The 26,676-nt window shown below is 37.7% G+C and overlaps 2 protein-coding genes across 3 annotated transcripts in view; both read left to right on the forward strand.

Annotated features, from left to right (window-relative positions):
* LOC109068810 (gastrula zinc finger protein XlCGF57.1-like) overlaps nucleotides 1-26,676 on the forward strand; it is a 52,253-nt gene that overhangs the window by 202 nt on the left and 25,375 nt on the right. The window contains exons 2-3 of one of the 2 annotated variants that reach the window (XM_042749623.1): nucleotides 2,064-2,275; nucleotides 6,777-8,180. The exons of the other annotated variant lie outside the window; for it this stretch is intronic. Of the exons in view, the coding sequence (XP_042605557.1) occupies nucleotides 2,125-2,275; nucleotides 6,777-8,110 (1,485 nt within the window). The 5' untranslated portion in view covers nucleotides 2,064-2,124 and the 3' untranslated portion in view covers nucleotides 8,111-8,180. Of the gene's footprint in view, nucleotides 1-2,063; nucleotides 2,276-6,776; nucleotides 8,181-26,676 lie in introns of those variants that run through there. 2 annotated transcript variants of the gene reach the window in all.
* LOC109068811 (interferon-induced very large GTPase 1-like) lies at nucleotides 8,235-24,356 on the forward strand. The gene is given in 5 exon segments (XM_042749616.1): nucleotides 8,235-9,381; nucleotides 10,986-11,065; nucleotides 11,191-11,802; nucleotides 13,380-13,447; nucleotides 17,454-24,356. Coding segments are annotated over 4 exon segments (5,544 nt in total). The 5' UTR covers nucleotides 8,235-9,381; nucleotides 10,986-10,989; the 3' UTR covers nucleotides 22,242-24,356.

Consider the following 26,676-nt stretch of genomic DNA (forward strand, 5'->3'; position numbering starts at 1 on the left):
TTTGCGATGATAAAGTTGTTGTTATGAGCGTCTCGTGCAGTGAATGCGGACAGATATCAAGTAACGTTACTGCTGCTGCTGAGATTTGATTTATAACCTTATTTCTCTCAGGTTTATCTTTGGGGATCAAATGTCTTATAGTTACTATATGTGGCTAAAATTAATAACAGATACTGCTAAATACTTCATAATGAGTCACGTGGGAGGTTTTAAAACTATAAATGTTGTTTTGTGGTACTTTTACTGTTTAAATAAGTTTAAATCGGTTTCTTCACATATATAACTATAACAAGTTATAATTGAATTGCTTTATTGCTATATTAAAAATACGCTTATTAAAAATAATGAAGGTGAGAGTAACCAGAAGTGCAATAAGCAGTAAGTACAGGATATACAGTGTCTACAATGTGTTACAAATGTACAATAAATATACAGATAAGGCAGTACTATGGAAATAACTTACAGATTTTTAAATACTATCAGCATGGTGTACTATGAACATACTAGACAGATGGATTGTGTAATAAGTGTATGTACACTGTAAACAGAAAATAGTATGAACATATGAACATCATTTACACTAGTGCAATGGACAGTTAAAAAATATTCCAGTTTGCGCCTCCCGGAGGGCAGGAGGTTAAACAGTCTATGGTGAAGTCAGAGGAGTCCTTAAGAATGCTGCGAGCTCGACGTAGACAGCGTTTCCTCTGGGTGTCCTCAATAGCAGGAAGTGGTGTCCCTGTGATGCGTTGGGTGGTTTTCACCACCTTCTACAGTGCCTTGCGGTCAGCAACTGACCAGTTCCCATACCAGACTGTGATACAACTGGTCAGGATTAGGGCTGGGCAAATATTCGAATGCGATTTTCACGCGCATCTCGTCAGTAAAGCTGCTCCTGTGATAAGTAGGTAATCTCCAGCACGTGCATTCAGATCAGAGTATGTGAGCGGAGTGGAGCGGCAACATTTTCTCTCCACGCTCTGAGCAATTATTAATTACTCTGCTCCCAGTAAATGTAAATGATGCTCCGGGAGCGGCATTTACTATACAGAGCCATAGTTCACTACACAAGCTACACGTGTTCAAAATCGGCAATGAATCGCCGGCGAATTTGAACGTGATTTTGTGTAGCTTGTCAGTGAACTACAGCATTAGATTTTTTTGCCCAGCCCTAGTCAGGATGTTCTCGATCACACACCGGTAAAGGTCACCAGGGTGGCTGAAGACAGCTGGTTCTTCTTCAGTGTTCTGAGGAAGAAGTGGCGCTGGTGAGCCTTCTTGACCAGGCTGGAGGTGTTTGTGGTCCAGGACAGGTCCTCTGAGATGGTGGATCCCAGGAACTTGAAGCTGGAGACACGTTCAACAACCATCCCGTTAATGTGGGTGGGGTCGTGCTTGCGTCCTTTCTTCTTCCTGAAGTCCACAATGAGCTCCTTTGTCTTGCTAGTGTTAAGGAGCAGGTTATTGTCAGCGCACCATGTGGCCAGGTGCTGTACCTCCTCCCTGTAGGCAGTCTCATCCTTGTCTCTGATGAGGCCAGTCACCATGGTGTCATCTGCAAACTTGATGGCGTTGGATCCATGCACAGGCTTGCAGTCATGGGTGTACAGGGAGTAGAGGAATGGGCTCAGCACACAGCCCTGTGGTACGCCGGTGTTGAGTGTGATGGTGGTGGAGCAGGTGTGGCCCGACCTAACATGCTGAGGCCTGTTGGTCAGAAAGTCCATAATCCAGTTGCATAGGGAGGTGTTAATGTCCAGGTTTCCAAGTTTAGTGGTCAGCTTGGAGGGAATGACAGTGTTAAATGCTGAGCTGAAGTCAACAAACAACATCCGTACATATGTGTTGTTATTGTCCAAGTGTGTGAGTACAGAGTGCAGCACTGTGCATACTGCATCCTCTGTGCTCCTATTGCTAATATAATGATTTACAGAGAGACAACACTTAGACTATGGTCTCTTCAAAGATAGAAATTGGAGGGCATTTGCTTCACTTACATAAATGTATAAATGTTTAATTAAAAACACAAACTCAGCAACTGATTTATTGTTGCTTCCACACAGAAATTCATGTTCAGTGAAGCTCCTCCCACAACAATCACGCGGTCAGTGATTTCACCAATAAATGCTGGATTTCCCATCAGTTTACAAGTGCAGACGAGCATCAGACCATCAGGAAGAAATGGAATCTATAAAGACTGAGTTTATCAAAGAGGAAAGTGAGAACATGAGTGATCCAGAACCCTGCAGAATAAAACACACGGAAGAACAGAAAGGTTGGTGTTTATTCTTCATTCTTCATTCAGTCATGATCATGAAGAATTTTAATGTTATAAAGCTTCAAGCTGTTCATCAGATTTAGATTCATATTTAAACTAGTATGAAATGGGTACAAAATTTTCTTCATATTTTGGTTTTAACAAATGGTCAGTAAGTGAGGTTTGAGAAATGTTCATTTTGATTGTCAACATCAGATCAATCTAAATGTATTTTTAGCTCATTTATTTTATATTAATATTGTATTTTATATTTTTGTGAAACTGTTACCAAAATGTTTTACATTTCTCAATATAGTTTACAACGTTGTGTGTTTTGTTGTTATTTTTTAAAGCAATAAACAGTAAACACAAAATGTATCAAGTAAATGAACTTTCCAGAACGGCTGACAGGGTTGTTGGCATAAATTAAGCAAAAGCTTATTTATAGAGACTGATAAAGTTGTATTGGTAATAAATTATAGGAGTTATTCATAGTTATATAGATTATTTTTCTTACAGTAACTTTGGTAACAGGCTTGATGAATGCAGTCAGCACTGTTTGTGTAAAAATGGATTGAGATTTTTTTCTTGTCCTCCAATCATGCTGTAGAAAAGAGCCCAAATAATGTCACAATTTTAAGAAATGCCCTATTTGTTAAATTGAGGAAAATCATTGAGTGAAACACGTCGGACATAGCTTATGCTAAAAATTAATAATTTATTTAAGCTGTGGTAAATCTAGAATTTGACCATGTGAAATTTCAACAGACTGAAACACTCGTGATATGGCATCACACAAATTCAACATATAATAGGGCTGTGTTCGATATATCGATACGACGATGTATCGTCACAGGTATTTGATGATACAAATATCGATACAGCTGTCTCTGTATCAATATCGCGCATGTTTGCAGCAGTGGACCACACTTACCTTGAATACAAGAACCGAGTTTAAAACTGAGTGGAAAAGTCCAAGCATTCTAATAAAGAATTAGTTTAGTTTTATTTATCGGATTGAATAGGGTTTAATTGGCCGCGGAGGAACACAACTGGGGTTGCCTGATATAAGGAGATGCAATCCCTGAAAAAGAGCTTCACATTTGCTCAATACAGAAATATCTACCAAGTGTGTTACTTATTTTTGTCAACCTGGCAACCATGTGCACGCGCTGTCTTTCCAACAGGGCTTGAAAGAATCAATATTTTAACGTTTCTGTTCCTGCGTTCCTCTGTATTATTACTGTTCCGAAAACTGGTTCGGGTAGAAGAAATACCGGTTAATAATGTTATTTTTTTAAAACAATTTTCTTTGCCCATAATAGGCTAATAATAAGCCAATACAGCACCATCCTTTCAAGATTTTAATTAAATGTAGGCTACTAAACAAAAGAAAAAATTTATCAACACTTTAAAGACAGTAAAGTATTTTTAAGATATTTAAAAATGTTTGCTGCATTGTTAAAAAACACTACTTGTACAAGATTGCGTTTTGAGAGTAAAAAACCCCCCAAAAAACACAAGTCGCGTATATGCTCACGTCACATTTTAATAGCCCTAGTACATTCAGAAATATTGTAGGCTAAAATGCCAGTAGACTAAACCAACATGTTTATACATTATAAACACAGTTATTAGTTTCTCTCAACAAATCTTCTAAAGTTAAGGCTATGGGTTTTAGCTCTCTCATTCGTCATGAATCCAAATGTTTCAGGGCTGCTCTGCTCTGTTGTTTACATTTAAATTGTTTAAATTTAAGCAATAAATATTTCTTTATTTTTGTAGATGTTTCAGCAAAAGAAAAGGAAAGGCTACACTAAATGCTACCTCAATTGTTTGCATTTTTAATTTAGGTTTTAATAAATATTTATGCATAATAAATTTTCATTTAGTTTCACCAATTTTTTGCATGTTTCTCATTTACTGTTATTACATATTTATCGGCCTCATAACGGCCAATCGGCCAGATTGATTTCTCAATATGGCATCGGCCATTAAAAATCCCATATTGGTCGACCACTAGTATTTATATGTAAGCACTGACAACACTTCATTTTGGTGCATTCATTCATTTGCATTTCATACTGACTGATACTGCTGATACTTACATTTTGATTGTTATTTTGATTGTAATAAATATCATGTCAAATCCATTGCACTGTGTTGTCTCCCTTAATATTACATCTTTAAGCCAGGTGTAACATAGGGACATATAATTAATCAATTAAAAAAATGCATTAAAATGATTGTCATTTTTTTATAACAGTTGTCTTTTTCTGCTATTACATCAGGGCTCACTTTTATGTCCTTTCGATTCATATTCCTGTCTCCTGAAAATGTTTGACACTTTCTTTTCATTTCAGACTATAAAGAAGAGAACGAGTAGAGTGAAGTGGAGGAGAAACATCATGTCAAACCTGAAGAGAAACTTTTGAGTGGCTTGCAAACTAAAAATAAATTCTTAAAGGGAAAAAAGAGCTGAGAAATCATTCACCTGCACTCAGTGTGGAAAGAGTTTCGCATACAAACAAAGTCTTAGAAACCACACGAGGACCCATATGGGAGAAAGACCACACAAATGTGATCAATGTGGAAAGAGTTTCACGCGTTCATCATTTCCTTAAAGAACACATGAGAAAGTCCATACAGGAGAAAGCCACACATTTGTGATCAGTGCGGGAAAGAGCTTCACCACGCAAACAAAGTCTTAGAAACCACATGAGGACCCACACGGGAGAAAGACCGCACAAATGTGATCAATGTGGAAAGAGATTCACGCGTTCATCATCCCTTAAAGAACATATGAGAACACGTCGGAAATATAGCTTATGCTAAAAATTAATAATTTATTTAAGCTTGTGGGTTAAAAAGCTGAGAATTTGGACCATGTGAAATTTCACAGGACTGAAAAACTCGTGATATTGGCATCACACAAATTCAACATATAATAATGGCTGTGGGTCGATATATCGATACGACGACTGTATCGTCATAGGTAATTGATGATACAAAATATGCGATACAGCTGTCTCTGGATCAACTATCGCGCATGTTTGCAGCAGTGCCCCACCACTTACATTGAATACAAGAACCTGAGAGTTTTTGTTTAAAAACGGAAGTGGAAAAGTCCAAGCATTCTAATAAAGAATGAATTGAGTTTAATATATCGGCTACAACAGGGTTTAATTGGCCGCGGAGGAACACAACTGGGGTTGCCTGATATAAGGAGATGCAATCCCTGAAAAAGAGCTTCACATTTGCTCAATACAGGAAATATCTACCAAGGTGTTACTTATTTTTGTCAACCTGGCAACCATGTGCACGCGCTGTCTTTCCAACAGGGCTTGAAAGAATCAATATTTTAACGTTTCTGTTCCTGCGTTCCTCTGTATTATTACTGTTCCGAAACTGGTTCGGGTAGAAGAAATACCGGTTAATAATGTTATTTTTTTAAAACAATTTTCTTTGCCCATAATAGGCTAATAATAGGAAAATAAAGAAAGGTAGTTTTATGGTTTTATTTGAATGTAGGCTTCTGTGTAACAGGCAATAAATTTATATACTTTTTAAGGTTTTTATTGTATTTTTAAGATATTTAAAAATTGTTTGCTGCATTGTTCAAAAACACTACTTGTACAAGATTGCGTTTTGAGAGTAAAAAAACCCAAAAAACATAAGTCGCGTAGGCTCACGTCACATTTTAATAGCCCTAGTACATTCAGAAATATTGTAGGCTAAAATGCCAGTAGGCTAAAGCAAAATGTTTATACATTATAAACACAGTTATTAGTTTCTCTCAACAAATCTTCTAAAGTTAAGGCTATGCGTTTTAGTTCTCTCATTCGTCATGAATCCAAATGTTTCAGGGCTGCTCTGCTCTGTTGTTTACATTTAAATTGTTTTAATTTAAGCATAAAATATTTCTTTATTTTTGTAGATGTTTCAGCAAAAGAAAAGGAAAGGCTACACTAAATGCTACCTCAATTGTTTGCATTTTTAATTTAGGTTTTAATAAATATTTATGCATAATAAATGTTCATTTAGTTTCACCAATTTTTTGCATGTTTCTCATTTACTGTTATTACATATTTATCGGCCTAATAACGGCCAATCGGCCAGATTGATTTCTCAATATGGCATCGGCCAATTAAAAATAAAAATCCCATATGGTCGACCACTAGTATTTATATGTAAGCACTGACAACACTTCATTTTGCTGCATTCATTCATTTGTATTTCATACTGACTGAGACTGCTGATACTTACATTTTGATTGTTATTTTGATTGTAATAAATATCATGTCAAATCCATTGCACTGTGTTGTCTCTCTTAATATTACATCTTTAAGCCAGGTGTAACATAGGGACATATAATTAATCAATTAAAAAATGCATTAAAATGATTGTCATTTTTTATAACAGTTGTCTTTTTTCTGCTATTACATCAGGGCTCACTTTTATGTCCTTTCGATTCATATTCCTGTCTCCTGAAAATGTTTGACACTTTCTTTCATTTCAGACTATAAAGAAGAGAACGAGGAGAGTGAAGTGGAGGAGAAACATCATGTCAAACCTGAAGAGAAACTTTTGAGTGGCTTGCAAACTAAAAATAAATTCTTAAAGGAAAAAAGAGCTGAGAAATCATTCACCTGCACTCAGTGTGGAAAGAGTTTCGCATACAAACAAAGTCTTAGAAACCACACGAGGACCCATATGGGAGAAAGACCACACAAATGTGATCAATGTGGAAAGAGTTTCACGCGTTCATCATTCCTTAAAGAACACATGAGAATCCATACAGGAGAAAAGCCACACATTTGTGATCAGTGCGGGAAGAGCTTCACACGCAAACAAAGTCTTAGAAACCACATGAGGACCCACACGGGAGAAAGACCGCACAAATGTGATCAATGTGGAAAGAGATTCACGCGTTCATCATCCCTTAAAGAACATATGAGAATCCATAACAGAGAAAAGCTGTCCACATGTGATCAATGTGGCAAAACATTTCTTGATTCATCATCCCTGAAGAAACACCTGACAGTTCATACGAAAGAGAAGCCACATTCATGTTCTTCATGTGGAAAGAGTTTTTCCCTGAGGCGAAGTGTAATATTACATCAGAAAACACATATTGGTGTAAGAGATTATATCTGTTTTCAGTGTGGGAAGACTTTTAATTCGGAATCCCATTTAAAGCAGCACCAGATAGTTCACACTGGAGAAAAACCACACAAGTGTTCACACTGCGACAAGAGATTCAGTCTGTCAGGAAATCTGAATAGACATGAGAGGATCCACACTGGAGAGAAACCGCACACGTGTGTTCAGTGCGGGAAGAGCTTCACACACAAACAAAGTCTTAGAAACCACATGAGTATCCACACGGGAGAAAAGCCACACACATGTGATCAGTGTGGAAAGAGTTTCACGCGTTCATCCACCCTTAAAATACACATGAGGGTCCACACCGGAGAAAAGCCGTACGCGTGTGATCAATGCAGCAAAACATTTCTTGAATCATCAGTCCTGAAGAAACACCTGACAGTTCATATGAAGGAGAAGCCATATCCATGTTCTTTATGTGGAAAGAGCTTTTCCCTGCACCAAACGTTAAAATCACATCAGAAAACACATACTGGTGTAAGAGATTATGTGTGCTTTGAGTGTGGGAAGACTTTCATTTTGGAATACAATTTAAAACGGCACCAGAGGATTCACACTGGAGAGAAACCTTACAAGTGTTCACACTGTGACAAGAGATTCACTCAGTCAGCACATCTGAAAACACATGAGAGGATTCACGCTGAAGGCATGATTAGTGACGGGACATTTACATTACATGTCAACTAGATAAGCCCTAGAGAGAGATCCCCTGTGAAGAAGATCGTGTTAACTAGACAGCCATCGGGACAAGAGCATTGTGAACGATCTGGCCTTTTGGTTGCAGTCTGGTATTTGTTGAAGACTGTTCTGGTTTTCGTCTGAGCCTGGTTTCTCCCAAGGTTTTTTCTCCATTTTGTCATCGATGGAGTTTTGTTTCCTTGCCACTGTCGCCTTTGGCTTGCTTAGTTGGGGACACTTGACTGATTGCAAAGACATTATTGAAAGAGAGCTGAACTGAATGATGATTTCACTGAATCGACAATAACAAAGCAGTGCTGCGCTACTGCGCTACAGTGCTGCGCTTCTGTTTCTGACACCCATTTGTTAAGGAGCAGAAATATCATGTTTTATATTAGTGATGGAAAAGAGATTACAGTACCTCTGTAAAAAACTAAGTCGGTCACATTAGTTACAGTTGCTGTTTTTATAAAAGTGCAGTTATTTTTGTTACATGTAAAATTTCAAACTTTAAATGTCTAACGAAAATGTGTATTTTCGCTTACTGTGCTTTGTCTGCTTGAGGTGCTGGAACTCGTTCTGGAAAGTTTAATGGAGACACACTCTCTGGACAAACATTTAAGCAAAGCATTTTCTGGCTGAGAATAAAAAAAAAGACTGAAAGCACATAAAAATGCAAGTGAATTGATTTTTTTTTTTTTTTTGAACATTCTTGTATTTCACATTTATTTAACCCTCCTACTGTTAACTTTGTGTTACCGTTTATGGTGTGTTTATAAGAGTGATTTGTAAAAAAACAAATAAAAAAATTCTCTCATCAGTAGGTTTATGCTGTTTTTTGAGATATGAAGTACTTTACCTATTTACCACAAAATTCCTCAACTATACCAATAGCTTGCATATAAAATATTACATTTGACTTAATAAAAAATAAACAATATTTGGCCCTCCTGCTGTATGTTGTGGGGTTGTTCGTGCGTAAGCCTAAAGATCATCTTAATTTAGCAAAACAAACAATTCAGAGAGGACATACAGGCTATTACTAACGTGCATTATAATGAAGGCTTTGAGAAACTATATAGCATTACTAGATATTTAAACGGCATATACGACGATCTACAGCGACTACGAACACATTTACAAAAAAAAAACACGAACATATTTCCTATCATGTATGCCTATGAGAGACAATCGAGCAAATCAGAGTAGGTGTGGGGCGGAGCGGCACGTGCAGCCAGATGTACTTTCACATTTCTGACTCCCTCAACGCGGAGAATACGGTAAGACAATAAAATATACTTTTTATTCTTGTTTTTTACTAAATGACTTGCACTGTGATACCTTAGAATTGTTTTAAAGTGTAAATCATAAATGTAAATTTCCTGTTAGGTGAATTACTTTTCTGAGGTAAATTTACCAGTAAGCAACTTACTTAAGCTAATTAAAATCCCAACATGGGGAACTTTATTAGTTAAAGAAAGCTAAAGCTGAACTTTACAATTAAGTCTTAACTAATAACAACAGTAGGTTGCTCGCGATAAGTTTTCTTTTAACCATGACAAGTCATTAAATATTTATTCATGTGTTATAGTAACATATTAGAAATGTAAGACAAAAACAATAATGGTTTGTTAGAAAAAAATCATCTAATCATTCAGATATGAAATGATTAGTTAATGAGAGTCACCGTACAATCACAAAAGAGAACATTTTCACTTTCTTTCACAGTGTTTATATGTAAGGACCATCCGGGAACTTTCATATGCCTACTTGGACTTCAGATGATGGACATATGCGATAGAGACATAAAAACTGCAATAAGATTCCATATTTATCGGGTTTGTTTTTAATTATTTAGTTTAATTATTCATATGTCAAAATCAGAAACACGTTCTGATTCAGTAGAAAATGGTTGTCCTTCAGAGTCCTTCGTAACATGACAAAGACTATAGCAAAAACAGCCTTGGACTGTGTTCCTGTGTGATGTGGAAATGAATACAATAACACACACTTATATAATATTTAAGATTTTAATGTAAAATTATTTATATATATATACATATATATATATATATATATATATATATATATATATACATGAAGGGACAGAATATCAAGAAAAAGATATTATTGTGAAAGTTCTAGTGACAGTCATGGTGTAGTAATGTCTAGTTTTGATGGAAAAAGTTCTGAAAGTTGACTGTATTTACTGCTGGTTGTATTGAGTTACATGGTTGGTCAGGTGATTTTGGAAAATATGTCATGTGATTTCCTGAAGATTTGACTATGCTTCTGTAAACCACAAATCCTGTTTGACTAGATCTACACCACAGTGTCATGTGCAGGTCCTGTTTGGTAAACCCGCGGTACTTAGCAACAACTGACCCGTTTTCCGACAGAAGCACTAATTTAATTCAGTACCCGACTCGACTTGGTTAACATAAAGGTCGCAACTCGAACTGCACCCACATTAAATCTACTACATCAAGTAGACAAAAATAACCCCTGCACATTGTGGCTATTATCTTTCACAGGTCATAATCACAGACAATGAGGTGACTTAAGTTTAATAATAATATTTAGCCTAAATCGGGATTAACCAGGCTTGCCGATTAAAGTGCACACAATCTGTTGGACCCACAGTCCACCTGTGCTTATTGATTCCTGGCCTGCACTGCAATTGACAATGTGAATATTATTCCCATCCATGTGCAGGACCCTGCTACACAAAAGCATGTGTCATGATTTGATACTCAAACATCATTCATACAGTGAATATAAGATAAATATAAAGAGAGTTGTCTAGAAAAGCAGATTCTGAGCTATGCATTCTGCACACTCAAAAGCCTTTTTTTTAAAGATTAATTTACAGTATCTTTTTCAGGATAATGAACAGCCTATTGAAAAAAGGAGAGACGAGTGGAACACCTCAACTGTCTGACTCTATTGAGCTCAGCAGTATGGGTAAGAAAACAAACACCAGCTTTTTAAAAAATTTTCACTTTTTTTATGTTTTTGCTCAAAGAGACTTGTTCTCAAGTTGCAGTGTATTATTGAATCTGAGACGGGTTCTTCTGTGTTTATTCTAGGTCACCGTCTGACCATTATATTATTTGGAAACTCTGCTGCAGTCCAGTATCAACACAATAATATTCTACTTGGAGAAATACAACCAAATATTGAAAATGTAGCAATATCCATGACTGTTTCTTCGCAGATGAAGATATCAGGACATTGCGTCTCAGTGATCAACCTGATTGGCTTACATGAAACTGCACTTGATCTGGATTCTCTTACAGATCAACTAGTGAATGAAAATGAAATTATCGCCTTCATCTTTGTTGTGCGACTGGGCCAGTTAACAGATGCTGATAAGATGGGTCTTGAGTGGCTTCAGAGAGTATTTGGTGACAGAGTTCTTCAGTTTGTGATGATTCTCTTTACCTATGAGAGCCAGGAAGAATCTGACTCTATAATAGATGATCTGAAGAAAGACTCTACTCTGGAGCGGCTGATTGAGAAATGTGGTGGAAGATATCACACCTGCAGCAAGAAAATGAACAACCAGTCAGAGATGAGTGACCTGATGAACAGAATTGAGAATCTGTTTACTGATAATAAACCGCAGTCCTACACTAGTGAGATGTACAACACTGCATTAAGGGAGAGAGAAGACCTGCAAAACAGGACATCTCAAAGTGGTAAGAACACATATATGGTTTCCTGATGTCTCTAATGGGTTTATTTACCCTTAATTTATTCTAACATTTTTATTAGTGCTGTCAATTGATTAAAAAATTAACTAATTAATAAAAAAATTTCAGAAATTAATCGCGATTAATCACGATGAATCCCCCCAATTAAAGTTTTTAAATATACTTATATATATTACAATAATTTCACATTAAAGGGGTCATGACATGGGTTTTTTATTTTATTATTATGGTCCCCTAGGTGCAATTATAGTATTACTATATTTTTTTTTTTTTTAACTTTTAAAATGTAGTGAATTATGACATTTTCCCACCCTGTTTCTCATCCTTTGATTCAAACAGTCTGTTTTTGGGTTGTTTCCCCTTTAAGAGTTCAGTGTTAACGCCCACTGTTATGATTGGCTAACGACAGCGCCTATGGATCAATTATTAACACCCCCAGCCAGAACATTTGCGGATTGAGCGTAACTGTTTAGTAGCGGGTGATGCATTCGAAGCGATGGCTCTTGCAATGATAAAACCTTACATGTTTGAGCACATCTGCGTGGCATTGTAATTTTCCTGTACACAGACCCACTCGCTGTCCGTCGACTGAACACTTTTGTGGCGCGCGGCGCGACAACGATACGAAATGAGCGTAGTTGTCTTGTGCTGGAGGCGGTCATATGCAAATGGTTGGAACGTCACTTCGCACCGTGACGTCACTTCTTACCATGGATCCAGAACGAGCTGTATTTAGAGCTTGATTAAATAAATGGCTTGTTTATAATGGGGGAGGACGTCTTAAGCTATGAAACTTGCAGGACGTTTTAATGGTACAAAGACCTCTTATATTCCAAAAGATCAAGGCAAATTTGGTTTCTCATTTCATGACCCCTTTAAATCTTCAAATTAATGTTAATACAGCATGAAGACATTATATTTTTAATATTTGTTTAATGGCATCTTTTTTTATGACTGAAGGCCAGTCACTGATACCAATACTACAGACATCACAGCAGCTGGGTTATTAGGTTATTTTGGGTGCTGTTTCTTTAAGAGTTGCCGAAGCTGAATGTGATGCAGATCTGACGCATCGTATTTTCTCTCAAATCACTTTACCTTTTCTGACCCACTTCAGGTTTTAAAGTCTCTACAAATGAGCTGACGAGTTGAATTGGGTGTGTTAGATGAGTGAGAGTGCTGGGCTGCTCTAGGACAGTTTTGAAAACTATTTCAGAGACATGTTCTTTAAATGTGACTCATTTAAAATGACATGCACAGTTTTAAGGCAGTTTTAATTGCCTTTTAGGTAACATCATGACCTTCCAGACCATGACATTGCACTGCGTTAATTGCGTTAAATATTTTTATTGCATTAAACTGAAAAATGTAATTGCCTGAGTTAATGCGTTAGTTTTGACAGCACTAATTTTTATTAATAATTCAACAATTATACCATTATTAGGGCTGCACGATTATGACAAAAATCATAATAACACGTAGAAAGAAAAAACACAAAAAGCTGTGGGGTCCAAAACAACATTCATGTTTAATGTATGGCGCCTTTTCTTTTCTGTCACAAGATCAATGCAGAAGAACAGAAGAGAGCATGGAAAACAGCACAAGAACAGAGAAAAGAGAGAGACTTGAGGTATGTGTTGAGTGAAGAGCAAAAATAGAAGCGAAACAGGAAATTAGAAATCCCTTAGTTCCTCTTGGAAAGGTAACTCCCATTGCGTCGTCGTTTGATGACTGCTTTGGGGGATTTTTCTGTTTGCTCTGTTACTAAAGCCCAATTTGTTAATGTTTGTGTAGCTGCACAAACTAATAGCACTCAAGCCTGCCAGAGGGGGCGAAGCCAAATGCTATATATTTTGGCCCGGAGCGCCATTTCATCAGAATCTCCTCCTTCAGTGACGAGACCATCTCTTCGCTAACTCTGCGATGATGCCGAAGTAAGAAGCTCAGCCTGCTCTCTCCTGCCATTGAACCAGGCCACATGCAGTGGAAGGAGTTCCCCTGCGGCCATCTGGTGCTGGAAAAGAGCAAATTTTCTGAGCAAATTTCAAGTGTGTTGTTTCAAATGTCACTTTGAAAGTATAGCTTGTGCAAGGACCACTTGCATGAAGCGGACGGTCACGACGAGTGTGTTGCCTCTCTGGGGGTTTCCCACACAGAGACTGCACTCACCGAAGCTTCATGTTCTCATTGCGAGAATATGAACCTCGCCCGTCTTCGCTTGCAGATTGCCTTTTTCCCTGCTCTGGTCTCCTGACTCCTTTCTCTCCAAAGAGGAAGAAGCAGCGGAACAGCAGGGACATCTTCTGGGGCTTGAGTGATGTGGTGTCTGCCCCCGACTGCTGTAGTGCTTGAGTGATGTGGTGTGTTAACCCCTTGACTGCTGTAGCTCCCATCACCATTGATGGCACTGAGTGCCACGAAAAACTACCACTGTGAAAGCAGACCCAAATACCTTAAAGGGCAAATTTCCTCTACCTACATTTACACATGTCAGTTCTCTCCCTTCAGGAGAGAATCATAATCATGGAAATCATGCATTGGGAATCATATTTTTCAAAAAAAGCCAGGGTAACACTCATTTTGCATACAGCACACAGAGAAAATGACATGAATATGATAGTGGGCAAATGCATAAAGCGCAGCATAATTTGAAATCACGTGTTTAAAGCATTAAATTGACATGGACCGACCGTCACACAGAGAACACGCGATCATGCTGGATAAAAATGCACACTTTACAAGATCTCACAGCTGGATTTGACTAAGTTTACAAGGTTTGTGAAATTAAATGTAATTTTAATTAAATAAATTATTATTAAATAAATTTAATTTAAAATTTAATTTAATTTAATTTAAATGTTAAATGGCCATTCAAAGATGTGTTTAAATGATATAAATGCAAATTTTCTTAATGCTGACAGCAAACGAGAAAGTATTTTGTTTGCCTTTCTATTACTAATAATATAAAAGCATTTGTTATAATACTTTTTATATACATTCATTTATTTAACCATTCTATCTGATTATTAGACAGACTTCTATCCGTATTAGACAGAACTGTTAACGATGACAGAGATCAAGAGGGAGAGTGTGAGCACTGTGTGCTCAGACCCTGCAGTTTTCAGCGCCGTCAAAAAAAAGTCCCGCCTTTTAATAATTATGTAAAGGAGTTAGTTTTATTGGACATTGTAGATATTTGAAAAATGCCAAATATCGGCCGATATATCGGCTTTGGCAATATATTGGTCGACCACTATTTCCGTTCCACGCCTGGCGCCTGGGCTGCTTTTATATCAAGGTACCCCATCACTGCATCAAAGCTGTGGCCGCTGGTTGGGAACAACCTCCAGAAGGAAGGTGGTGACGACGGATGCCTCCAGCTCAGGCTGGGGCACTCTGTACGATCTGGTCAGTTTTTGGCCGGGCAGAGGTTGACCTCTTCACCTCGGAAGACAACTATCACTGCCCAAACTATTTTTCAAGACAGCATGATGTCTATTAGCCATCGGCAATGGACGATGGCATCGTCTATCGGCCCAACCCTAGTTACTGCCCAACTCTGTAAATTATACACACACACACACACACACACACACGTACAGTTATTTTTTATATAAAAATAAAGAAGCAAATTACAAAACATAAGAAAATACAATAGATACAAATTAAATATTAAATAAACTGTTTTTTCTAATACACTAGGTTTAACATGTATACATTTATTTAACATCTTGTGTTGTTTGATTAACATTAATGAGACAGACAAGTATTTAAACCTTTCACACATGAGTTTAAAATATTCTAGCTGGGCCATCAGCGTGAGTTTTTTTTTAAGGTGACCGTTTTTTTTTTTTTTTTTAAGAACATAACGCCTTATTTTTTCCATGGTGACGTGTCATGTTTGTCATGTGACACCGGAGCCACAATAGCACTGTATGAAACATGTATCACTTTTATTTAGTTTTTCCTTTTGTATTAAAAATATACACAAACGTGTTCAATATATTATGAAATATCTGATATTACGATTCTCAAATATTTGGAACTAAATGTATTTGGTAGTTTAAACACCTTTATAATGACCATATTAGTTGATCTGTATCGGGTGATGGGCGCCACCATGTTAGTTTGTGCTAAATCCGAGCTGTGCGATTAACAACACATAAATTCATCCTCTCCTCTGGAAAGACATTAAAGTAAATCTTCTGTGAATTGGGAGAAGAATAGAGTCAACTTTATTGTTACCTACACTATGTGTATATGATATTAATAAAACGTCGTCAGATTATATTTGTAAGGATCATTATTGCCACTTTCATATACATAATTGTGTATTTTACAAACTGTAAATGTATGGTTTTGCTAGTATTTATGTGTATTTAAATGTCTGGAACCTAAAAAAGCAATATATTGTTGAAAACACTGAATCGTTGTGATAACATGACAAGGTCGCAGAGTGTCCAAACTGGCTCCGCACGAGCCAAAGCACGAAAACAGATTTGAATTTAACAGTTGTTCACATGACACACTGAACGTTCTAATCACACCGGTTTGATCGTACGTTTCAGGGACCTGCCAAGTGTGATCGGTTGCGTCAAAGCGTTAATTAAGTTGCTTTCCCTTTAAGACTGAATTAATGTAATACACTGCTACATAATCCAGTTTTCACCCACCTGTTTACGTTCACTTAAGTCATACTCCACACGATGGACATTTTGACAGCTGTGTGTGTATTTCACAATTGCGCAATGAGAACTGATTGCAGAACTGGGATCATACAGGCACTCGGCCGAGAGAGTGCTTCTGTATCCCACCTTCACTTAGTCTACTGCAAGTTAATTGATAACGAATTGTCATTGGATGGTAATTTTGTTCTACGACAAGCTTAGTTACCTTTGATTAGGCTGTTTTCGCATGACAGAACACTTCAACTACTCACCCAGTCGTAAAGAAATTTTGAAATACGGGACAAAACATGATTTTTTTTCAACATAAGTCGGGACATTGAAAATAGAGCTGAAATACGGGACTGTCCCAGGAAAAACTGGATGTCTGGTCACCCTATCTTTAACTCTTCCCCTGCCAAACACAGAATTTTCCGGGTTTCTGCGTTCATGTTGTCATACACTCAGTGGCACTATTATACATCTTCTGAATGAGTCTAAAATGTGCCAATCAAAAACACAACTGAGAATGACCTAAAAACAAGCAATCTCATATGTATGCAAATGAAAATTGTGATCATCAACAATAAACAGCATATAAATGAAAACGTCCTAATGTTACAGAGTGAAATGGCGATCTAGGAAGTGTTAAAGGACTGTGCAAGTTTTAGGAGTGCTAATGGAAGTGATCTACTGCATTTGTGAAACCTACCTGTATTCAAGTGCTGATACAAAAGGAATGCTTGAAGCTAGAATAAAATGGATTTTTTTGTTTAAATGCAGGGGGTCTGTTTAAAAGTAGAGGGTCTCTTTATATTGATGTTTTGCATGATATTCAGATATTTATACAACAAAATATTCTGTGGGCCATGACACTTTAGTGAAAATCCTCAAAAATGCTGGTGGTGGCTGGCAACTTTTTTTTTTAAATGCTGGTGGGGGACGAGCTAATTGTGCTGTTTTGCTTTTTAGGCAAAAGTAGACACACATTCAGAAGATGTTGCAAGACTGAATCAAAGGAAAGAAAGTGGAATCAGTGAAAAAGTAGAGCATCTATTTCAAAGACTCTGTCTTGATAACAGACATCAGTGTAAACTTAAAGCTGCAGATGTTCTTCAGTTAACTGCACATTCATTACAGTCTCATGAGTCTTGTACTGAGAAGGACCTCATTCAGAATTTCCTACAAAAACTACTGATGATGAACTACAGAGCAAGATACATCAAAATTAAAGAGACCAATCAGCAGCATGACGAATAACAAAGAAACTGTGGCTTATCTGAAGATGAGGGTGATGTCGATGTTTTCACAGAAATGCTATTGTTTACAGAAGAAACTAACAGGAGTGATGCTATTCACCCGATGGATGTTCAGATGGCTGTGTTTCATTGTGCTGATAGTTTCCTGAAGCAGCTGATGGTGACTAAACTGTCTCAGTGTCAGTACGCTCTGCCTCTGCTTGTTCCCGATCCATTCACACAAGAGATTGAGTTTCCTCTCTGGACATTCAGACAAATAAACAAGAGCTGGAAGATGAAAAATGCTAAAAATGAAACCATCGGAAAAATCCAGCCTATCTGGAAGGCAGAAACACCAATGGTGTCTTTCTTCAGGTTTGGCTCAGTGTCCTCATCCAAATCTCAGCTGTTGAGCAGTCTGATCAATGAAAAACACAACACGTTCTTCCACAGGAACTGCCCAGGCAGCAGCAGAACCAGAGTACTGATGGATGGAGTGGTGGAGATTGCCTGGTACTGCCCCTCTGGAAAAGACACAGATAAATTCCGTAAATGTGTTGCTTTCTGTAACCTTCACGGTGATGCAGGAGACAACGAGAAACAGCTGCAGATCCTCACTGGAATGGCCTCAGTCAATGTTGTTATTCTACCACGACTTGACAGGAATGACAAGAGTGCAGCAAACATCCAAAACCTGTTCAAAGACAGAAAACCACTTATTTTTCTTTTTACTGAGGATAAATCTAGAGTAACTAAGATGAGGCAAGGAAAATACAAAATTGGATTAAAAGACAGAAATCAGTCGGATGTATCTGAAGACCTCGAAAAAGCTATAAATGAATGTCTCTCATCCTCATCTTTAGAATCATCATCTGTTTTTAGACTTGAAGATGTGTCAAAACAGTCAGGTATCAGAGTAGATGAGGAACATGACAATGACTGCAGAAGAGGAAAAGAAGCAGCCCAGAATATAATAAGTTTAGTGAAGGATAAAGATCTGACAGAAATCAAAGAATCATTTCTGCCCTGTCAGGGCAAACTGTGGCATCAGTGGTGTGAAAAGAACAAAGAATTACATCGATCACAGGGAAATGAAACAGACATGGTAATAAAACAGGAACAAGACATGAAGAAAACCCGTGAAGAGCAGCATGTGTTGGACATTTGTGAGTTCATGAAGTTGTTTATTACAGAAATGAATTCACAAACTCCAATTGAAAAGATATTTTTTCTTAAATGGCTCACAATCCTCCTGGATGAATACACTTCAGCTGACCTTTCTGCTCTACATTACAAGTATGATGAAAAGTGGTCAGAAGTCTTAAAATTGAAAGAGAAAAATGGGGTAACTGAGCAACAGATGACAACAAATTTGACCAATGAACAAACAGAACTTGAAAGGATATCAAAAGAACTTCGAGCTGCAACCTTTGGCTTGGAGCACATCCTGAGGGAGATCGGTCAGATCTATGAATCGTGTAAATCAGTGAATAAGAACAAGGAAGGCCTGCCGTGTGATTTTTCTTCTCTCCCGAGTCTTGCAGCAGAGATGATGATCTCTGGATTCCCACTGGAGCTGATGGATGGAGATGCTGCTCATGTTCCTGTGGTCTGGGTTACTGCTGTTCTACATGAACTAATCCAGAAACTGGGAGACCAGAGAGTCTTTGTGCTGTCAGTTTTAGGGATCCAGAGCTCTGGAAAATCCACTATGTTGAACGCCATGTTTGGACTCCAGTTTGCTGTCAGTGCTGGCAGATGCACCAGAGGAGCTTTCATGCAGCTGGTCAGAGTTTCAGAGGAGATGAAAGAACAGCTTAACTTTGACTATATCCTCGTTGTTGATACTGAGGGGCTTCGAGGTCTAGAACTGGCTGGAAGGTCAACAAGAAATCAGGACAATGAATTGGCCACATTTGTTGTTGGTATTGGTAATCTAACATTAATCAACATTCTTGGAGAAAGCCCATCAGAGCTGCAGGACATTCTTCAGATCATTGTTCAGGCCTTCATGAGGATGAAGAAGGTGGATCTGTCTCCCAGGTGCATGTTTGTCCATCAGAACATTTCAGACATCGCAGCAGGAGAGAAAAACATGGAGGGAAGGAGACGGCTGCAGGAGACACTGGATGAAATGACAAAACTTGCTGCTAAAGATGAAGTCTATGTTGCAGAACGTTTCAGCGATGTCATTACTTTTGATATTCGGAAAGATGTGAAATATTTTGCACAGCTGTGGGAGGGAAGTCCACCAATGGCACCACCAAACCCCTCATACTGTGAAAACATCCAAGAGCTAAAGACCATGTTTTTTAGCCATGCCTCGAAATCAGATGGCTTAGAGCTAGCACAACTTAAACGCCGTATTAATGATCTCTGGGAGGCTTTACTGAATGAACGATTTGTGTTCAGCTTCAGAAATTCTCTGGAAATCACAACATACAGAAAACTGGAGACCGAATACAGCAAGTGGTCCTGGAGTCTCCGCAGAACTATGCTGGATATAGAGAACAAACTCTACAACAACATAGAAAATGAAACAATTGATATAGTTTCAGAAAGTCATCTTCAAGAAAAACTAAAAGTGAAAAGTGGAGAAGTAGAAAAATCAATGTCAGAACTCTTCGAGAAGGATGAAGATAAAGATATACTGAAACAGTGGAAAGCATCATTTTACATCAAAATTAAAGAGCTTAAAAAAAACATTGTGGGAGAAACAATGAGGAAATTAAATGAGATTCTTAAGCAGCAACATGTAAAGAAAGCGATTGATGCACAGAGGACATGTCATGAAAATACTCTCTTGGAAAAGAGCAAAGAACTTGCGCTGACACTCAAAGACAAAGCCAATAATGAAACAAACTTGAAAAAAGAGTTTGATTCATTTTGGAAAGATTGTGTTAAGAAGATCAAAGCAGAAACTCCTCCAATCAAAGACACTGATGTATTAAAAGACATGCAACAACTCCTCCGTGACATCTATGAAAGTGGCCCTGTAAAAGCCTGGACAGAGAGCAAAGATGTTTTCTCTGTGTTGAGTTATTCAGAATATGTACAGTTCAAGAAATCCAGTGAAATTACAGGACATGCTAAAAATGAAATATCAGCTGAAAAGCTTGATTATAAACTATCTCAGGAGGCGGAAGCCCAAATTAGAGCCTTAGTAAATGACATTGCTCATCAGACAGACCAAAAAATCATGTCATATAACATTGCAAAGATGGGCTACAATAAAACGTACATTCAAGAACTTGCAGATTATATCAAAGCAAGAATAGTAGATTTTGAGCAAGATTTCAGGAATTATGTGTTCAAAAATGAATTTTATATGGATTTGGTCATTTCCATCTGTAAGAGAGAAAACAAAATAATTACTGACCAGCACAGAAGGTTCAGGGAAGCCAACGATCCTGTTTTATACTTTGAACAGAAGAGTGAAGAGTACTATAGTATTTTCCAGAAATACTGTCATGGTGCAACATCAGCTGCCATTTTTGGTGAGATCATTTGTCAGAAACTGAAAGAGCCCATTCAGAAGAGTGTCTACAAAGATACTGCCAGAGATATGACTAATGAAATTCGAACAAACTGTGAATCACTAAATGGAAACAGATCTAAACTAGAGAAGCACATTCTCAAGAGGTTGGCAGAACAGGAGGATTTTAAGAAATACATGAACTACTTAAACAATCCCAGAGACCACTTCAAGAGTTTTATCAGAGATGAAGTCAATCAGTACATCACTGATAAGTTTGAAGTCAGTGTTATCCCCAAGATGAATGAGAAAACTGATCTCCTGTGCCAGAAGATCATGGAAGCGGTTCATAAAGCGACTACACTGGTCAACACGACAAATGGAGATGTTCAGAAATGGCTGAATGATTTCACACAGCAGCTCTCAGATTTGCTGATATTCTCTGTTAAGGACCTCAGTGGAGTGAGTCTTGACAGTGTTAATGATTTCAGCCTCCTGGAAAAAGTAATAAGTGTGGAACTTTGTTCAGTATCTTCAGAAATACAACAGAAATTCAGCACAGAGACATTTCCTGTAAATCTGGAAGAGAAGGACAGACCAGATGAGATTCTGTTTGATCATCTCTGTCAGTGCTGCTGGGTTCAGTGTCCATTCTGTGGAGCCACCTGCACCAACACAATAGAAGACCACTCTGGAGATCACAGTGTTCCTTTCCATCGGGTCAATGGGCTCACTGGGTGCTGTTATCGGGAAACAGAGAATCTTAGTGCAAATTTTTGCACATCTTTAGTGAGAACTGCTGACATGTTCTATACAGGTCAGTGGTTTCTTTGCAGAGAATACAGAAAAGCAGGAAATGTTTATGCAGAATGGAGCATCACTCCTGACATCTCTGAGCTGCCATACTGGAAGTGGTTTGTGTACAGATTTCAGAAAGATCTTAATGAATACTTTGGGAAAACTTTCCACATGTGGGATAAGATTTCAGATGAATGGAATCAATACTCAAAAGAGCAAGCTATTGAGAGCTTGGATAAATACATCTAATGACACAGGTGTACATCAATCATTTGTAGGTCTCTAATTTACTGACCACAGTTTGAAATAGTTTCTGTTGTATGTGTGTGTAATCAGGCTTTTACCATTTTTACTGTTTATATGTAATCATGTTGCACTTAATGGATAATGCTCAATTCTTTTAGATTCTGTCATCTTCATAATGGGATTTGTCCCAAAGAGACATCACTGTGTGGACATTTGCGATTTGCATAAGACCATTTTTTTTTTTTACTTGCCCTCACCTATAGCATATATGAAAAACATTATATTACTAATCACAAAAACTATCCACCTTTTTCTTGTCGTAAAAATGGGCGTGGCCATTTGAAAATTCTATGGGTGTGGCTTCCGGTCTCATCTGCGTCCAGCTATTTTTAGCTGTACAAAACAGTTGGTTTTGCTGCTTGATATTGAAAGTTGGTGTGTCTTTTCATATTGTTTTAATGTATTATCTTAATTATGAACACACTGGTTTGAAGTGCAAACAGTTTTACCGTTTATTGCACGTTGTTAGTCTCCTCGTTATTCACCTATAGCGGCTAATGAACCGGAAGTCTCACCCATAGGAAAAAGGTGGATAAGGTATGTTTGTGTATATTTTGACATATCATAAATGTTTAACTGATATATGTTTTACTCTAAGCAGTTTACAGTACACTTACAAGTGTATTGAAGAAAGGAAGAGTAGTGATGGATAAATTATGAAACATGATGAATATTAACTGTTTAATTACTTTAAAATGGTTCTTTTAAGCGAACCATTTGAACTGGTTTGCCAAATCAGACTGAATGAATTAGCACAGATCAGATCTCTCTCCCTCCACTTCACAGCTTCCTACACTTACAATAAACTAGGGCCAGAGTGGGACCCATTTTCAGCCCTAGAGTTTCATGCCTTAGGCCGGACCACTTTAGTTCATGACTGACCAGGCCCAGATTGGCTAATCGGGAGCACTGGGAGAATTCCTGGTGGGTCGGTCTGTTTTTTTGCCCATGAGGGCTGGTGTTGTCATGCCATTGGGTTGAAATATGGATGCTGCCCCTAGGCTGCCTGCACTCACAGCAGCCCCACTCTCTTTTATCGCAGAGTGCAGCCTGCAGGTTAATAATGACTCTAGGGCTGCCAAACCGTTCCGTATAATATGGAAACATCCCGTATTTAAGGCATCAAAGAAGTATCCCGTAAGAAAGCTGTATGGAAGGCAGTCTGTCCCGTATTTGAAGACATGCACTGTATGACCAGGGCCGGAGTGGGACTCATTTTCAGACCTGGAGTTTTAATGCCTTAGACTGGCCCACTTTAGTTCACGACTGACTATATTAACATAATGTAATTACAACCTCAGTATATAAGTCTGCAATAGTGCACTGTTCTATTAAGCCTCATGATTTATTTTATTTTTCTTGAGCTTTCTTTTTTATATATACTGGTCTTTTCAGAGCCACCTTTGCACTTTCTATTATCAATTTTTTAGTTATTATTTTTGTTTTTATTTTTGTATTATTTTGTTCGCATATCTGCAACAACTTTTTTTGTTTTTTGAGCAACGTAGCGCTGTCAGGGGAGTCAAAAAATAATCACGTCATCATTAGGGTTGCCAGTTCACTTTAGAAATGGAAAACTAAGGACAATTGTGATTCGTTATAAGAAAATAAGGGACGCTCAAAATACGGCGAATGGAATTGCCAGTAGCACAAGTCCTGCTTGCCGTGAAGTGGGAGCAGCCGGCAGAGGATTTCGCTTGTTCTTAAAGCCTTCCTCAAATGGCAATGTTCACAAATAAAACAATGATTTGTGCAAAAAGAATGATTAATTATCAGTTGAGAATTTGTTATTCATATGGTCTAGTGGTCATATGGTGCATGTCTGCGAATATGGGACAAACAGCATTCCGTATAGCTTTCATTTGGGATGCTTCTTTGATGCCTTAAATACGTGACCATTCTGTATTATACGGAACAGTTGGCAATCCTAGAGTCAGCATCACATTTACAAAAAAATATCTTGATTATCCCCAAGACTTTTGAGCAAATATTCTGTGGACTGATGTGACAAAAGTTGAACTTTGTGGAAGGTGTGTGTCCCGTTACATCTGGCGTAAAACCAACACAGCATTTCATAAAAAGAACATCATACCAACAGTCAGACATGGTGGTGGCAGTGTGATGGTCTGGGGCTGCTTTGCAGCTTCAGGACCTGGATGACTTTGCATAATTGATGGAACCATGAATTCTGCACTCCCATCAGAAAATCCTGAAGGAGAATGTCCGGCCGTCAGTTTGTGACCTCAAGCTCAAGCGCACTTTATGCAGCAGGACAACGACGAACACCTGCAAGTCCACCTCTGAATGGCTCAAGAAAAACAGAAGTAAGGTTTTGGAGTGGCCAAGTCAAAGTCCGGACTTAAATCTGATTGAGATGCTGTGGTATGACCTTGAACAGTCCTTCATGCTCAAAAACTCTCCAATGTGGCTGAATTAAAACAATTCTACAAAGAAGAGTGGGCCAAAATTCTTCCATAGCGATGTGAAAGATTCATTGCCAGTTATCACAAACGCTTGATTGCAGTTGTTGCTGCAAAGGGTAGCACAACCAGTTATTAGATTTAGGGGGCAAATACTTTTTCACGTATGGCTGATGTACTTTTTTACGTATGGGCCAGGTAGATATAGTTATTTCAAATCTGCATTTTGTATTTACTCGGGTTATGTTTGTATAATATTAAATTTAGTTTGATCTGAATCATTCAGGTGTGCAAAACATTAAAAAACAGGATTGGGGCAAAAACTCACAGCACTGTATATTTGGTATAAATAAGCTAAACTGTATGTACTTTAACGTGAGCATGGCAGAAGGCAAGAAGACACCTCCTATTTATAGTTTCACAAGGTCCAATTGAATTGAGATCCGGGAAACTGGAGGTCAAGGCAACACCATAACCCTTTAGAACCTGAAGCTAAATAGATCATTTTTACGTATTTATTTATTTTTTTGACTAAAATTCTAAATCAATATGCTATGTTCAAGTGCAAGGTGTCATTTTTCAGAAAAAATAAGCTTTAAAAAAAATTACAGTTATTGGGTGTTGAGAGTTTGTGAATAGAATTTAAATTAAAAAATTATAAATTAGAATTCATTTTACTGGTTTATACTTAGAAAAAAGAAAACACATGAAGGAATGAATCTAACAAATCAAACTTGTAAACAAGACTACATATATAAGTCAAGTTTTCACTCAGATATTTTAAGTGCATACACACATGTTCCCATGTCTCAGCAAGGCTCATCACCAGGCTCTTGTGCTGTATACTCATTCTTTACATTGTTTTTGTAATGATTTTCTGCACTTCAGACACTCTGTTTCATTCTGTAATTCTGTGTTCAAATTCTTCCTTTCCAAATTTCCTGAAAACTGATGTGTGGTTAGCTAAGGGAAATTACCATAATAAGCTGTATATTGCCAAAAAGCACAAGTTGTCTACTGTCAGGACTCAGCCGACCGCAGCTTCTCCAGAGCGGCTGCAGGAGCTCTGATGATGACACAGCAATTTCACAATTGGCCAGATTCACCGCATAATAGTGATCCTGTGTGTTTCGGGTTTATTCTAACCTTTTCAATTCCAATAATAGCCACAAATCTGTGTTTATAGAACAGTAAAAGTTTTTTTTTTTTTTTTTACTGTACAGTAGTCACAATGTTATATTGAGTCACATGTATTAAAACACCTTGATAAAGCATATACATCGTATATATTTATGTTGAACTTTATCCTTGAAATTATGGCGCTGTATTAAGCAGTATATAAAAAGTGTCTCTGTTGCTCGTAAAAATGTTTCTGAAACGTCTGTGTATTTGACAAATATTGCATTTTATTCCCTTTATCTGTGACAGAGTATGCAAACACCGCATGAGTGTCACTAACGGGAGCTGAAAGTGTCCGGCTTGAATGCTCTGTTTTCAACTTCACTGCCGACTGCAAGCGGCTGCTCTCGTTGACCGCCGTCTGTAGCCCTGGTTCAAGTTGAACACACTTACAGTGTATGTATACGTGCATCTAAAAAAACTGAATATTGTGGAAAAGTTTTTTTTTTTTTGGTAACATTTCAAAAAGTGAAAAATTAATATATTCTAGATTCATTACATATAAATTTAAATATTTAAAAACTCTTGTTTTAATTTGGATGATTGGAGCTTACAGCTCATAAAAGTCAAAAATCCAGTACCTCAAATTATTAGAATATTTCCTAAACTCAAACACAAAGAAGATTTGCAAAACAGAAAAGTTCTTTAAACTATGTTAATTTATGCACTCAATGTCCGGGCCTCCTTAAGCATAAAAAACAGCATGAGGAGAGGCATGGAAGCGATCAGCCTGTGGCACTGCTGAGGCACTACTGAGCCTTCAGTTCGTCTGGATTGTT

Source organism: Cyprinus carpio, chromosome B22 (genome assembly GCF_018340385.1).
Source record: "Cyprinus carpio isolate SPL01 chromosome B22, ASM1834038v1, whole genome shotgun sequence".
Classification (NCBI taxonomy): domain Eukaryota; kingdom Metazoa; phylum Chordata; class Actinopteri; order Cypriniformes; family Cyprinidae; genus Cyprinus; species Cyprinus carpio.